This window comes from Lycium ferocissimum, chromosome 2, assembly GCF_029784015.1.
Source record: "Lycium ferocissimum isolate CSIRO_LF1 chromosome 2, AGI_CSIRO_Lferr_CH_V1, whole genome shotgun sequence".
Lineage (NCBI taxonomy): Eukaryota > Viridiplantae > Streptophyta > Magnoliopsida > Solanales > Solanaceae > Lycium > Lycium ferocissimum.
Window position 1 is genome coordinate 58,144,485 of NC_081343.1, and position 14,472 is coordinate 58,158,956.

The following is a 14,472-nucleotide window of genomic DNA, read 5'->3' on the forward strand; positions in this document are numbered from 1 at the left end:
GTAAAACGAGATATGTATGTATATATTTTTTAAAATTGGTATAATATTACATATTGGAACACATACTACAAGAAGGCTAAATGGTGCATTTGGTTGAAGGTTTAGTTATTTACCAAGAGGACTAGGGATCAATTCCACCAAACACACTTGCTTCCTTTTTTTTTTTATTTGGTGAACCCATGTTCTAAAAATCCTAGATTCGCCTCTGTGTGTAAGCAATAATAGTTTATTACCCTTTAAGCAATTATAGTTGAAATTTGAGGCACTACTAATTTTTAAGGAAAGATTGTTATTTTATTTAGCGGAAGTTTAATGCAGAGTAAACACTTCCATTATAAATACTAGTCCGCTTCAATCAGTAAAATCTTATTTTTGAATATTAAAACGAGTAAAGAGAATGTTAGGATGAGACATTTTAAAAGTAAAACTCAAACATAAGGTATATTTTGTCACACCCCTTTTTTTCCCGTAATTAAAAGGATTTAAAAGAGTTTTTCCAATTGAAGTGACGTTTTGAGAAGGAATTATTTATTTATTACAGAGTCGCCACTTGGAATTGAGTTTTGGTGTTTCAAATCACCTTATTGAATTCATAATCAAAAGGAAATGACTCTATTTATTATTGGTCTGCGAAAACAAAAGACCGGGTAAGGAATTCTATTAACCTGTGAGAAGGTATTAGGCATCCCCCGAGTCCCGTGGTTCTAGCACGGTTGCTTTTATTGACTAATATTCGGCTTAAATTAATCTTCGATAAAATCATGCTTGCCTTAATTCTTAACTACGTTTGCCCAATTTATTCGCTTAAACTGTGACTTATATTTTTGGCCTAGCAGCGTAACCGCACACAGAGCCTTTTTATAAGAGTCGACCAAGAAGCATATCCGCATACGTGGTTGAACTCAAATTGATTTAATTTATTGCGGCCTTCTTTTTTATATACTTTATTATTTTTCTGCGACGAGTGTTCAACTCGTCTCACTCCCTCACACATATTCTTTCCGTTCTTTCTTTTTATGTGACAACGTGATTTGAAATAAATTTGCAACCCCTCTCGCTCAAACTCACAATTAATTAATAAGCTTTAGAACTTGTCGTACAAACCGAGTATAACTAACACAAATAATTAAAAACCCGTATTAAATAAAATGTGACACTCACAGTTAAGAAAAGATCACGTTCAAGTTTATATTAATTAATCCCAACTTAGTGTTTTGTTTAGCCTAATATATTAGCTAAAATAAGTCAAAGCATAAATAAAGATGAAAACACGGTACCATATAATGAAGAGAATACACTGAAGAAAGAGCAAAAAAAAACATTTTTTAAATTTTTACAACTCAAACTCTTAAGCGTCCTACTAATACTGCAATTAACTGAAGCAAAACTAAACTTTCGTCTTGTGGCCCTTTTTATAAATTTACAATTATTATACTTAAAGAAAGGGGAGTTCTCTTAGCTAGCTTAACAAAAATTATCTTTTATTTTATTATTGACATAAAGGAGCACTTAATCAACTAATGAGGACCTATTAATCAATATTTAAATTAATCTATATCTATATATAATATAAAGCTAGGCATAAACAATCTTATGTGGCACCTCTCTATGGCCTCCATTGGCATATATCTTTTTTTTGCTTTTTTGAGCTTTTTTCTATTTTCCCTCATTTATGTGCCATGCATGTTAAAAAAGCTCAAAAATTATTCCTTTAACTCTCTTAATTATACTAAATATGCAATATTAAAAGCTCATCTATGTACCTCTCTTAATTATGGTGAAAAACTTAAAAGTGCCTAACCAACTAGAAAGGCACAGTGCAATAGCGGCATTTAATTCTGCTGCCCACGTTGTAAATGGAAATGAATAATTTTCTTTGTGGTTTCCCCAAAAAGTTTTTAAAGATTCAAATTTACAAAGTTGATTTTTTTCCCCTGAAAATTTAAAGAATTGAAACTTTTGAAAATTTGATCTCCGCGATCCATCAATCCCATACAAAATAATACTTAGCTGCTCTTAACTCACCCATAAATGGGGTACAATTTCAATTTTTTTACCCCTTGGTTACCTATTATTATTACCTACTTTTAAGACCTCCATTATCAATTATCAATATAATTAGTTACTTATGGCAAATATATATGGACCCAACTTCTCTTTAAATTTTTTCCATCCACCAAGTGATAAGTAACAGATCAATCCTAATCGCGTTTGCCATTCTTCTGATTTAAGGTGATTAGTTCATTTGAATTCTTTGTTTCTCTGTTCTTTTTCTTCTTGAAATATTTATATAATATTATATTGTTACTTTTGATAAATGTTTGTGTTTTTTGCAAATTAAAAATAGGTGACTAATGAGGTTATAAATGGATGTAATTTTACACTATTTTGTTTAGTAAGTTGTTGATATATTATTTCGGTGATTAATAGGATTTTCTATTTATGTTACTTCATTCTTCTTCCTATTTTGATCTCTCACGTGTATGAACTTTCTTGAATCGAAAGCAGTTTTTTCCAGGTACTAGAGTTTTTGGTGTCAAATGTTTTCTATTTCTTTTTTAAACAATTTATCTTCTTTCTTATTCCTCTATCCTGTATTTCTATAGATAGTATAACCATGTTTTTGTTGCTTAGCCGATACCTGCTAAGGTTTGAAAATATATCAACAATAATAAGTGACGATATTATTTTAGAATAAGTTTAACCAAGTAATTTTATATATTTCCAGTAAAAAGGAATTAGTAAATGATAAATTTTCCGGTTGTCCAAAGAAGGAATATTGTCAATGTAATAAAGCTTGAAAATTCAGGTTTATTTTTTAGATTTTATGAATTTTCAATATAGCTTCAATAATTTTTAGAATGAAAAAAGAGCGGCTTTAGAGTGGAGTGGCCAATTATAAAAAATATAATGTTCCAGTGAGAGAGAAGAAAAGGTAGATATTCTTTTTTAGAATGAATGAACAAAGAAGCAAGAGAAGAAGAAGAAGAAGAAGAAGAAACAAAGGAAAAAGGAAAACATTAAAGCAAAAATTAACCAAAGAGATTTCATTTGTGTGTTTTCCCCCTTCCATTATTATTTATGTAGTAGATGTTGTTGATGTTTTTTCAGGAGAAAAATGAAGCACTAAAATGTAGCTCTTGAAAGGTAGAGAAGAAGAATTAAATAGATACTAATACATTAAATAAACAAAGAAAATTTACCTGTAAATTTTATAGATTATTATTTAAATTTGTGGATAATTAAAAATCCATAATTGATAAAAAAAATCAAACAAAAAGAAAAATAAACGACAATAATAAGGCACATATTGTCTTGAAAAGACATTTCGAATATCCCATAAACTCATGGGTATTCACAAAGAGATCAAGACACCAAATATTGTCTTCCAAATCCAAATACCGAAATCTTTGCCAGATGTTCTTGGAAATTAAATACATCACAAGGAGGTCATCCTATGTTCGAGAAATACGCTACTAACAGCCCTCGAATTACAGAGAAAATCCAAGAGAAAAGAATCAAGGGACTAAACAAATCTGTACCCGCTTTATCAATAAAATATATGTGTCACGACCCAACCCCATGGGCCATGACTAGTGCCCGAGCTGGACACTCGTATAAGTACCTGTTAGGTATAGTCAGCTAAACTAAGGACAATATGGAAACTTTGCAAAAACAAGACTATCTCGTAACGTCATATATCATAATAACTTTTTGTCTCTATGAGTCACGACTAATCAAGCATAGCACAATACGCAAGCCGACAAGGCTGCCACTACGTACGGGAACATCCCAAAATAAGTCATTTTGACACAGCTGAACAATATCCATCTATAACCCACACATATGTCTACAGACCTCTAAGAGTATCGATAGTGAAATATGATGGGACAGGGCCCCGCCGTACCCCTGGATAAACATAAATCTACATCAAAACATCTGTACCAAAAAGTCTAGGCCTCGAACAATGGAGCTCTCCAAGGCAAGAGTAGAAGTCTAGGTGGAGGATCACCAAATCGAGTATCCGTACTGCGGGCATGAAACGAAGCCCCCCGAAGAAAGGGGGGTCAGTACGAGATATGTACTGAGTATATAAAGCATGAAATACGAGAAGGAAGATCATAACTAAAATAGAGATTACAGGAGCCAAGTATGACAATCAATAAATCACTGTACCTGTACCTTATGAAATGAAAGTCATGCATAACTATATCATATACCATATCTGGCCCATTATGGACTCGGTGAATAAGTCGTATACATGTATACCATGCCCCATCATGGACTCGGTCTTATCATCACGTCATTATATCATCATATCATATATATATATATATATACGTACCCTCTAGTGAGGGACTCGGTGAACAATGCGGATTGAAATCGTAACGAAAACATACTCGGCCCGAGACTCGGTGAATGATATAATAACAGCATGCACGAGCAGAGTAGTGAGCAACTATATGCAAACTAAACCATCATCTGAGACTCAATAGAATAAGTAGAATGAACTGACATTTGAGTATCAAGGACAACAGTCATGTCAAGTACCCTTGGAATGTCAATATGGATTATATCAAATGGAACCTCAGGAATCATAGACACGTATCAAGATAATATGAAATAGCTTATGGAAGTCAAGGACATTAGCCATCCTAGTGTCTCTAAAGGTAGGAGCTTATGCATTCGTCATCGGTTTATTTCATATAGATGCCAAATGAAAGAAAGGATAGCTTTACATACCTTTAACGCTTATCCGTGATACAATACGTATATGCTGCCCGAAGTGTCTCAACCTATATTAAGACGTTAAGAACTATGGTTAAGCTACGGGAAGGTTCAAAACGTATTCCGACGTTAGTAGCTTATTTCTAGAAAATTAGGCGGCATTTCCCCTATATTCAAGCCAACTATGAAAAAACGACCAAATCAACATCAACAACCACGCGTTCAAGTACTATATCAAGACTAGCCAAAATAAGATTCAAGAATACTCGAACGACGCATAACATTCCAAATCAGCCCGCATTACAACATTCACTAATCGTTAACATAACGACTACGACATATTCAAGTTATTCTTAATAATCTATAGCCATAACACTTCATCGAAACGACCTTATAATAGTCCAACAATTACAACACAATGCATGATCTTACTACACGTAGTCTCCTCGATTTAACAAGAACGACAACGCAACCGAACCAGATCGTTCTCAATACAATACAACTATAACTTTCAATATCAAATTCCTTCACTTTCATCATATAGTCAACGACCGACAATAACGACAACATTAATCGAAATTAATCCACCATTTTTAGATTAAAACATCTAAACACTACCAAACGGAACCTTAACATATATATAATTCCTTCACTTTTAACACATAATCCATAACATTAATAACAATAACAACAATCAAACCCAACCTAATTTAAACAACTCAAATTCTCCGTCCATATTTCAACAACACTAATCATGCAATTTTCTTACTTCAATTCCACTTAATACAAATTAATCTCTCCATTACAACATCATTAACTCCAATTTCATGACAAAAGAAGAAATCTTACCTCAATTTAATTAGGACAGCCCTACTGACCCCACTTATTCACTTCCCAGCTTCTTCTGACTTTAACTTCTAATCTTCTTGCCTCCCTTGGAACATTTAGAACACTTTTATGGAATCAAATTCCCTTTTCACCATATTGGTGCAGTGAGCTTTGTGACCATGGCTGCCTCCTTGAATGTTTAGAACACCATAAGGATTTATAATTCTCTTCCTTTTTCATTTGGAGTTGGTTGTAGATGCCATGGTCATTTGCCATAGGCGTTGGCGGAGTATTCTTTCAACAACTTGTGAAGATGAAGGTGGATTATGAAGATGAAGTGATTAATGAGTCATCCACCAAGCTTTTATATGCCACTGTACTCACAATGACATGTGTCCCACTCAACCAAGCACCAATCGAGATTCAGCCACATTTTGTGGGGCCCACTTATGGTCTAATTAACTTAATTAATCTTAATTAATCACTAATCCCCACTTAATAATCTAATCATGGTTAATTAATCCCTAATATCCACTAATATTTCTATGCTATTTGAAATTTATAAGCAAATCGTGCACTAATTAAAATCGGGGATTAAAAGTCCTTGTCTCTTACCCCAAAATAATCCTATCCTTGAACTTATATCGATTAGCTTACGAATAATTCAATGTACAAAAATACGGGATATAACAATATGTTTCTTCATATTTTGTTTGTGGTTATAATTTAATTCCGCATATTAAAATTTGTTGCAAACACCTTCTTTTGATAATTGTTGTCGGTTTTTTACCGTGAAATTGACGTAGAAGTAGTGTTAAAGCGAACAAAGAAATAAGTTATACATGAAGTTCTTCAATTGCAGAATTTAAATGAGAGAAATATTATATTATTTTTATCTTGACTAAATTTATAAAAAAAATAAAAAAAAAATAAAAAAAAATAAAAAAAAATTAACTAAATTCACTAATTTTGTCAATAACCGCGCGAAGCGCGGCTAAATTTACTAGTGATGTGATAAAGTATGTTCACAGTTAACTAATCTTATCAATTCTAGTATATAGAAAGTTACTACTTAATCAGCTATAGTGGCCCTAGATTAAAGAAAAACAAAACTTAATCAGCTATCGTGGCCCTAGATTAAAGAAAAACAAAACAACAAACATATGATACATCTTCAATTAGGCACGTAAATACTAAAAATTTTGATGATAACTTTTTAACAGGACTATATATACACAGTTTGGGATAACAACTTTTCAACTTTCTATTCATGTTTAAAATATCTCTTTTTACACATTCATGAGTAAAACTTGAAGAAACATACTAGATTTATTGTAAATTTAACGATACAAAAATCTAGACATACTTCGTATAATAACGTCAAAGAACAATTAGCCAATTAGACACATACGAAATCTTAACAACTTCGTAATATTGGAATCAGTTCTCATATAATCGTAACATTAAATTATACGACGAAGATGGAGTGTTACCTTTTGCGTAGATTAATTCGCAACAAGAAAACGGCTGCAATCTACTGATTTCCAAAATTAACAATAGCTAACTTTCAGGTCCACGGATTCGAAACCGCAAATGAAAACCTCGAACTCGAACAAAACCTCCAAACTAAACCTTTTCGAAACTAGTATTTTTTCCTCTCAATGCTTTGCTCCCTCTATATTTTTTCTGCTCTCTTTTTGACTTCTCTGTGTTTTTCTATATCTGTTTCTGATGGTTTTTGTATACTAGTTTCTCTACACATGCGTTGCACGTGTATGTCCAGTCTTGTAGTATACAATTCTGTAAAATGATACTATTTTTAGATAGAATTTAGTGAATAATTAGACTTATAAAATAATGTATAAATTTATGTAAATGATCAATGTGGACCTTCATATAATTACTTATTTGTTGAGGTGAACATTACTGGATATACATGTGAAATGTTGCAAGAGGCTTTTATGAAAAATGTAAAATGAGTACTGCAAGATGTTATAAGCAACTATCTTTAGGATAGTAATTTTTCTACACAATGCCAATGGTTTAATAAAAATTATATTCCCAAGATACAATGCTTATTCAAGAAATTAAAGTTGCATTCTTTTATTTCTTCTGCCAAAAAATTTCAACCCAATAGTCAGAAGCTTAGAAGTTGGAACACAAAATTATAGAAAACGGAACATCAATATAATTCCGTTGATCGGAATGCAGAAGAAGATGCTGACAAAATATTGGTTCAGAAAAATAGATTTTCTCACTTTGGCTACAATACAGGAAAAAAGCTTTTATATAGATGTGTATTTTGATTTTAAAGGCAGCTGAAAATTAAAGACAAATAGAAAAGGTTCATTACCAACATTAGCATGGTTAGTGTCTCACTGGGTCGTTTCACTAAATGAAGAAGATTACTAACAAATTTGTCACAACCCTTGAAAAAAGGCACACCTTCTTTTTAATTATTTGATTATTATGACACACACACACACACACACACACACACACACACACACACATATATATATATAATTAATCTATGTCCCTAATCACGAATTATTGACAGACAACTTGAATCGTCAAATAACAAAAAAATTGTGTTTAATCCTATTTAATGACGTATTAGCGTCGGCTTATCAAAAAAATAATATTAGTACGAACTATTAGGCCCATATTAGCAACTAATGTAGTAGCTAATTTATTTATTTTTTAATCAGAAAACACGAAATAATGTAGAGATAATGGTTAAAAACACACTTAACTATCTTTTTCTTTTTTTTTTCAAGTTTCTCACCCCAAATATAAGTTGTTCCCTTTTCTTATCTAAACTATCACCATCGATGTATTCAAACACAGCTTAAAACCTGTTAGACCAACTATCAGTTGTTTCCTTTTCGACTGATGTTGAGGTGTGAAACTCGTGAAAACGTGATAGTTCAGGTGTGTTTTTTTTACCATTAACTCAATATAATATAGTAATAAAAAGAAACATTTTTAATTTAAAAAGGTATTTTCTCTTTGTCTCAAGCTGTTATAACAATTTTCAAATATAGATATGGTTCATCTAAATAAAGTACTTCATCTATATCGTTTTCATGATCTCGAGCAAATTATCAAGTATTAATTTTTATAAGTTCTAATTCTTGTCTTATAACTTTGAAAATAATATTTCACATTTTACATGTATGCTACGGAATATATATCAGCAATCCAATTTCATCTGGTAAAGAAACAATAGTCATAATAACCTTAGTCATTCCTAATCATAACATGCATGCTTAGACAGAAGATATTTTATGAGATTATGACCATTTATCCTAATATTTATAAACATTAAATTTTATAAATCATATTCAATTGATAATTAAAGTATAAGAAAATAAAGTAGAACCTGATTTTGCCACTTTCTTCTTGATCTGTTGATGTAGTCTCTTTTGCCATATACTCTCGAGCAATATCTTTGATCGGCCTTGAACACGAACCTCTGTTGTCTCCATCTCCTATCAACGCTACATGAAAAAATAGCGTTGGTTTGGGCTGTTTGTAGGGATAGTTTTTATTTTTATTTTAAATTACTGTAAGTAGGGTATATTTAAGTTCAACTTTGTTACTATAATGAGAAACCGTTGGCAAGTTAGGATTTGGATTTATACAATTGATTTCATCTGAGAAGTTATCAAAACCGTCGACGTTGCCATTTAGGTCGGAAGATTTGATGGCAAAATGGGAAGGAAGTGCAAGACCATGGTCATACACATCATTATCTAATTTTAGATTGTTTAAGAAATTTAAGACTTATTTTTGGTTCATAAAATGTGACGATTCATAGAAGTGTGCCAAATATTTGAAACATCCTAAAATGGAAAATGCATAACCCAAAAATGGTCGAGCCTCAGAGGAGTGTCATGTTTTTGGACAAATGTCATCCCATGGTTGCCAACAAATGCCACTCCCTCTCATATAACTATATTACAAAATTAACGAATATAAAAATTGCACAAGACCAACTTTGAACAAAGTGTGTAAGAGATTATAAATATGATGAAAAGGAAAAGAAAAGGTAGCTTCATTTGCTTGAAAGTGTATACTACAACAGGTGTTTGCTTGGACTTCAAAAAGTTAGAGACAGTGCCATAGTAGAAACGGTGCCATAGCTAGGGGTTAGAAACGGTGGAATAGAGGGATTTGATTAGGAGCCTTTTCGTAGGATTAGTTTTTTTTGATAAGTAGATTAACTCAAATTTTTAAAATGGGTATTTTCGTAATTTAACTTTTAAGTTATGGAGTTCATGCTTTTAATATAGTATAGATAGATAATCCAACATATGTGATGTCTCTGTTTTTAATGCCTATCAGGATTGATAAAGAATTGACAAACTTCGGAGGAACTTCTTATGGCAAGGTAACAAGGAAATGAAGTCGTTTAATTTGGTGAACTGGAAGTCTGTAAAGATGCAGGATTGGGGATTAAAAAGTCCTCGAAGATTAGGAGGGGCTTTCTTTTACTACATTGTACAGTCCCAATAGCACATTCTTTGTGTTCTAATTTATAAACTTACTTACCTTCTCCAAAAAGAAAATACTTTAACTTTGTTGTTATTTTGGATAAATCTGGCATTTATGGCTAGACTGAAACCACTTTTGTCTCTAATTATTCTTGGATTTTCCCAAGGCTTCTATATCATGGGCAATCAGAGTCCTTAATGCAATTTTATATGTATCTGGAGGTACTTCAGAAATAAGTTGCAACTCATTGAGATGATATAATATACATAATGAACTTCTAAACTTGTGATCCTTTAGGACAAGTTGGTTCCTGTATGGCCAGAATCAGGATAAATAACCTACTACATACATGGATATGACACTTTTTTTTACCACCCGTGTCCTCCAATAAATTACAGTTGAAAAATAAAATGAAATAAATAATAAATAAATATTCATTAGGCTTAGGCGTGAATATCTCTAGCAGTATAACTCTTGATTCTATCTGATATACTCTTTGGATCTGGACTTATCCCCTCCCGAATACAAAACCCGACAACGTATGGCTAAACAACTCTTCGATTAATTGAAGAGTTCAAAGCTCCACCAACAAGAACACCTTCCTTCAACATAAAAGTAGATTGTAGCACACAATGCTAAATCACTTATAAAAAAATTTATACTCCAATATTTATTAGAAATTTTTCGTATGTTAGCTAAGAATATATTTATTTAAATTTTATACTACTTTCTCCATCCAAATTTTATGACTCTTTTTAATCAATCTAAAAAAGAATGACACCCCTTTCTATACTTAGTAACAATTCAACTTTGAATTTATCTTTTTATCTTTAATGAAATGATTTCTAGCCAAACAAATTTTATCGTTTGTTTTAGATCACAAGTTTTAAAAGTTTTTAACATTTTTAATTTTTGTGTTCGATCAAACATAAATCGTATAAAATGAGACAGAAGGAGTAGTTTATTTTTCAATTACTTTCCATGGTAAGAGTGATCCAAAAGCTGGCCATCCATCTAATTTTCTCAAAAAGACCCGACCCAAATCACACCAAATACCCATCTCTTGCCCTTCCAACACAAAAAAGAAAAAACCTTTTCACATTTCTTCTTCCTGCATGCATGAAACCCTCCAATCTCCATCAAATCAAGAATGGCGATCTCTCCAATTCTACTCATCACCTTCCTTCTCTTTCTCCTCACCCCCATCACTACCCCTTCCAATGACGACATCCTCTCCGAACTCATCCACCTCCGATCAAAATCCCAACTCGGTCTCATCCACCTCAAAGATCCACTTCTCCAACGTATCCTCACTATCCCTTCCCCTAAACCATTCTCTTCCTTAATCTTCTTTGACGCTAAACAACTCCATTCTAAACCTGACAACTCTCTCCCTTCCATCAAATATGAATTCTCTCTTCTCTCTTCTTCTTTCATCAAAAACAACCCTGAAAACAACACTCAGGTTTTCTTCTTCATCATGGAATATCAAGTATCTCCATCTTCCTTCGCGTTGTTTGAGGTTAAGTCTTTGCCTCATATACGGTTAGTAGGTGTTAAGAATGAGAGTATGAAAATGGATGCTTCTGGTTATTCTATGGGAGCTGAGTCCATGAAGGAGTTTCTTGAGATGCATGTGAATGTTAACGTGGGGAAGATTAATACACCACCAGTTATACCGAAGAAAATGATGATGGTTATTGGTGCTGGGTTCTTGATTTGGAGTCCATTTTTGGTGAAAAAGATTGTTTTGAGTGACACCCTTTTGCATAATAAGTATGTCTGGATGGTTGGGTCGGTTTTCGTGTACTTTTTCAGTGTTGCAGGGACAATGCATACTATAATTAGGAAAGCGCCTTTGTTTTTGTTTGATAGATATGAACCAGGGAAGTTGATTATCTTTTACCAAGGTTCGGGGATGCAGTTAGGAGCTGAAGGTTTTGCTATTGGATTCTTGTACACCATTGTTGGATTGTTGTTGGCACTTATGACTCATGTTTTGGTTTATATGAAGAACAGGGGAACACAGAATTTGATGATGGCTTTTGGGCTCTTTATTTCGTTTTGGGCTGTACAGAAGGTGGTTTCCTTGGATAATTGGAAGACTGGCTATGGTATTCATGCTTATTGGCCTTCAAGATGGATATGATAGCAATGTAGTTTGTCTGGCTGATATATTTGGCTGCTGTTCTATTAGGTGAGAGTTTTACAGTAGATGCCACTATCAGGTGATCAAGATTCAACCAAAAAGTAGTTGACAGAAAAATTTATGCTCTTTTCGTTTTAGATTTATATGGATCTTTTATCTTGTGCTGAAGCACTTAGGTGCTAGAATTTGCACTTTGTTTACCAATAATTCCACATTTGATATCTTTCAATGTACTGTCTTTTAGTTACTTAATGATCACCAATCTTGTTGCCATTTCTATGATGATCACCACTTGTTAGCATCCCTCTCAGTGTCTAATTAAAATGTAAATTGTTTATCATACTTCAGGCAAGATGAGGGGAATTATTGTATGAACAGTCAAAGATTAGAACATGGTCTTGCCTCCCCTGAGATGTGAGAGGGCCTCCCTAAATTAGAATTCCATTTTAGCAGTTACTAGCATTAATAGAGGAATATTTACCTCCAACCACCAATACAAGTCCTTAAAAGAACTGTGATGATTGAAGGTGTTAAAAAGTTACTAGGTATATCTAAAACTTGACCTAATCAAAAAAACAAGTTGCTAGGTATATCTAAATGACATGAAAGGAAGTTGGCTTAAAGACCTACAATCTCTTGGAACAAAGAATAGGACATAATGGAAGTAGAATATCCATATAGGTAATACGAACTAGTTGGGAATAAGGCATAATTATGTTGGCAAGCTTACATTTGGACCAGCACTGGCTAGGAGTACTTTTGATGTGTTTAGAGACATATGGAAGTCAACAAAACATCTAGAGAACCTTTATGTTGGAAACCCCAAACAATTGAGTATTAAAATGGTCCAAAGCGAACGAAATGGATACAAGGATTCAGATCTGACCCCAACTGGCTTGGAAGGCTTAGTTGTTTTGTTATCCCCAGCACAACTCTTTAAGGACGTCAAGAAATGACACAGAACCAAACTGTATCTTGCATTAAACGGCAATAACAATTTTAGAGCCCAAGATGTAGTTCTTTTGCCCACTTTGCAGTAGTTGCATAGAGCTGAAGAAGGTAGCATCAATTGTCAACGAGGCAAAGAATCTGGAATCTGGGGGCAAAAAAGAGTAAAAACTATAAGGGATTGATTAATTGAAATCAGAAACAACTGATTTTTCGGTATCACATAGACTGTTGAGGTTTAGAGCCTGACAGTTGCCTTTCCTGAGATTTGAGTAACAGGCACTTACATCTGTTCCTTTCCATTCGTAAATCAGTATATAAGTGGCAATGTGGCATAGGATTTAATTTGGTTTGATTCTGATGCTGCATATGGTTGGCTACTTTGAGATAACATGTGCTATGGAAAATGATGCTACGCTTCAATTAATGCAAAAAGGGGGAGATAACTTGAATTATTGTTGGTATGCTCTTTTCTTTTCCTTCTGTCTCACAAAATTTCTTTTGTATCGAATTTATTGCAATTCTGCATATATTACTTGGATAGCTCCTGGATGAGAGAAGGATGGCCCTTGGTTCTTTTACTTCTGAACTGGGACTAATACTTCCTTCTTTACCTTAGTAACTCTAAATTACTACACTTCCCAGCAATTTGTTTTCGTGATGACACGGTATGTAGATTGAACTTTCTAAAAATATAGGGGAAAACTAGTTCGTGTTTTAAGGTACTAAAGCACAAAATAAGCTTGACATTATGTTCTTGTTAGCTGAAATATTTCTCCTTGGTTTGTAACATGAAGGGATTACACTGTGTATGTTGTTGTTGTAGTTGGTTTGTAACATGAAGGGATTACACTGGTTATGTTGTTGTTGTTGTTGGTTTGTAACATGAAGGGATAGCTAGAGGGGATGTAAAAGAGGAAGGGATAGTTATCCCCTCTTGGTGTGTAACAAGAAGGGATAGCTATACATTAGTGTTCAATATTCCCTGCATATTTGGTAGAAGCTAGATTTTGGAAGTTGCTTCCACTTAGTTGTTTCAAATAAGCACTCAGGAAAATCTTACTTTTTTGGTAAGTGGGAGAAGTACAGCTTATTATACATCTTCCAGTTGCATCCTGCCATAGTAGCTAATCTCAATCTAAAAGTGGCATCAGGGTCCATTAAACTCTGGAGACTTGAGAAACTATGGTGGAACCAAAATGAGGGTTAAGCGGAAGTCTTTATCTTTTTGTCAACCTTGAAGGTTTTCATGGTTTGGGCATTCATAGGACAAACACGGTTAAGGTTTTGGATAGAATTACCAATTATGAAGAGGAATG

At 33.2% G+C, this 14,472-nt stretch overlaps 3 protein-coding genes across 3 annotated transcripts in view; 2 read left to right on the top strand and 1 right to left on the bottom strand.

Annotated features, from left to right (window-relative positions):
* LOC132047799 (pentatricopeptide repeat-containing protein At4g21170) overlaps positions 1–7,347 on the top strand; it is an 8,785-nt gene extending 1,438 nt beyond the window's left edge. The window contains exons 2-3 of the mRNA XM_059438783.1: positions 5,813–5,932; positions 7,306–7,347. Coding sequence (XP_059294766.1) covers positions 5,813–5,932; positions 7,306–7,347 — 162 coding nt within the window. The remainder of the gene's footprint in view (positions 1–5,812; positions 5,933–7,305) is intronic.
* LOC132046306 (uncharacterized) overlaps positions 1–14,472 on the bottom strand; it is a 59,510-nt gene that overhangs the window by 22,171 nt on the left and 22,867 nt on the right. The window lies entirely within an intron of this gene.
* LOC132048248 (probable dolichyl-diphosphooligosaccharide--protein glycosyltransferase subunit 3B) lies at positions 11,049–12,478 on the top strand. The gene has a single exon (XM_059439151.1). The coding sequence runs from the start codon at positions 11,207–11,209 to the stop codon at positions 12,203–12,205; it is 999 nt and encodes a 332-aa protein (XP_059295134.1). The 5' UTR covers positions 11,049–11,206; the 3' UTR covers positions 12,206–12,478.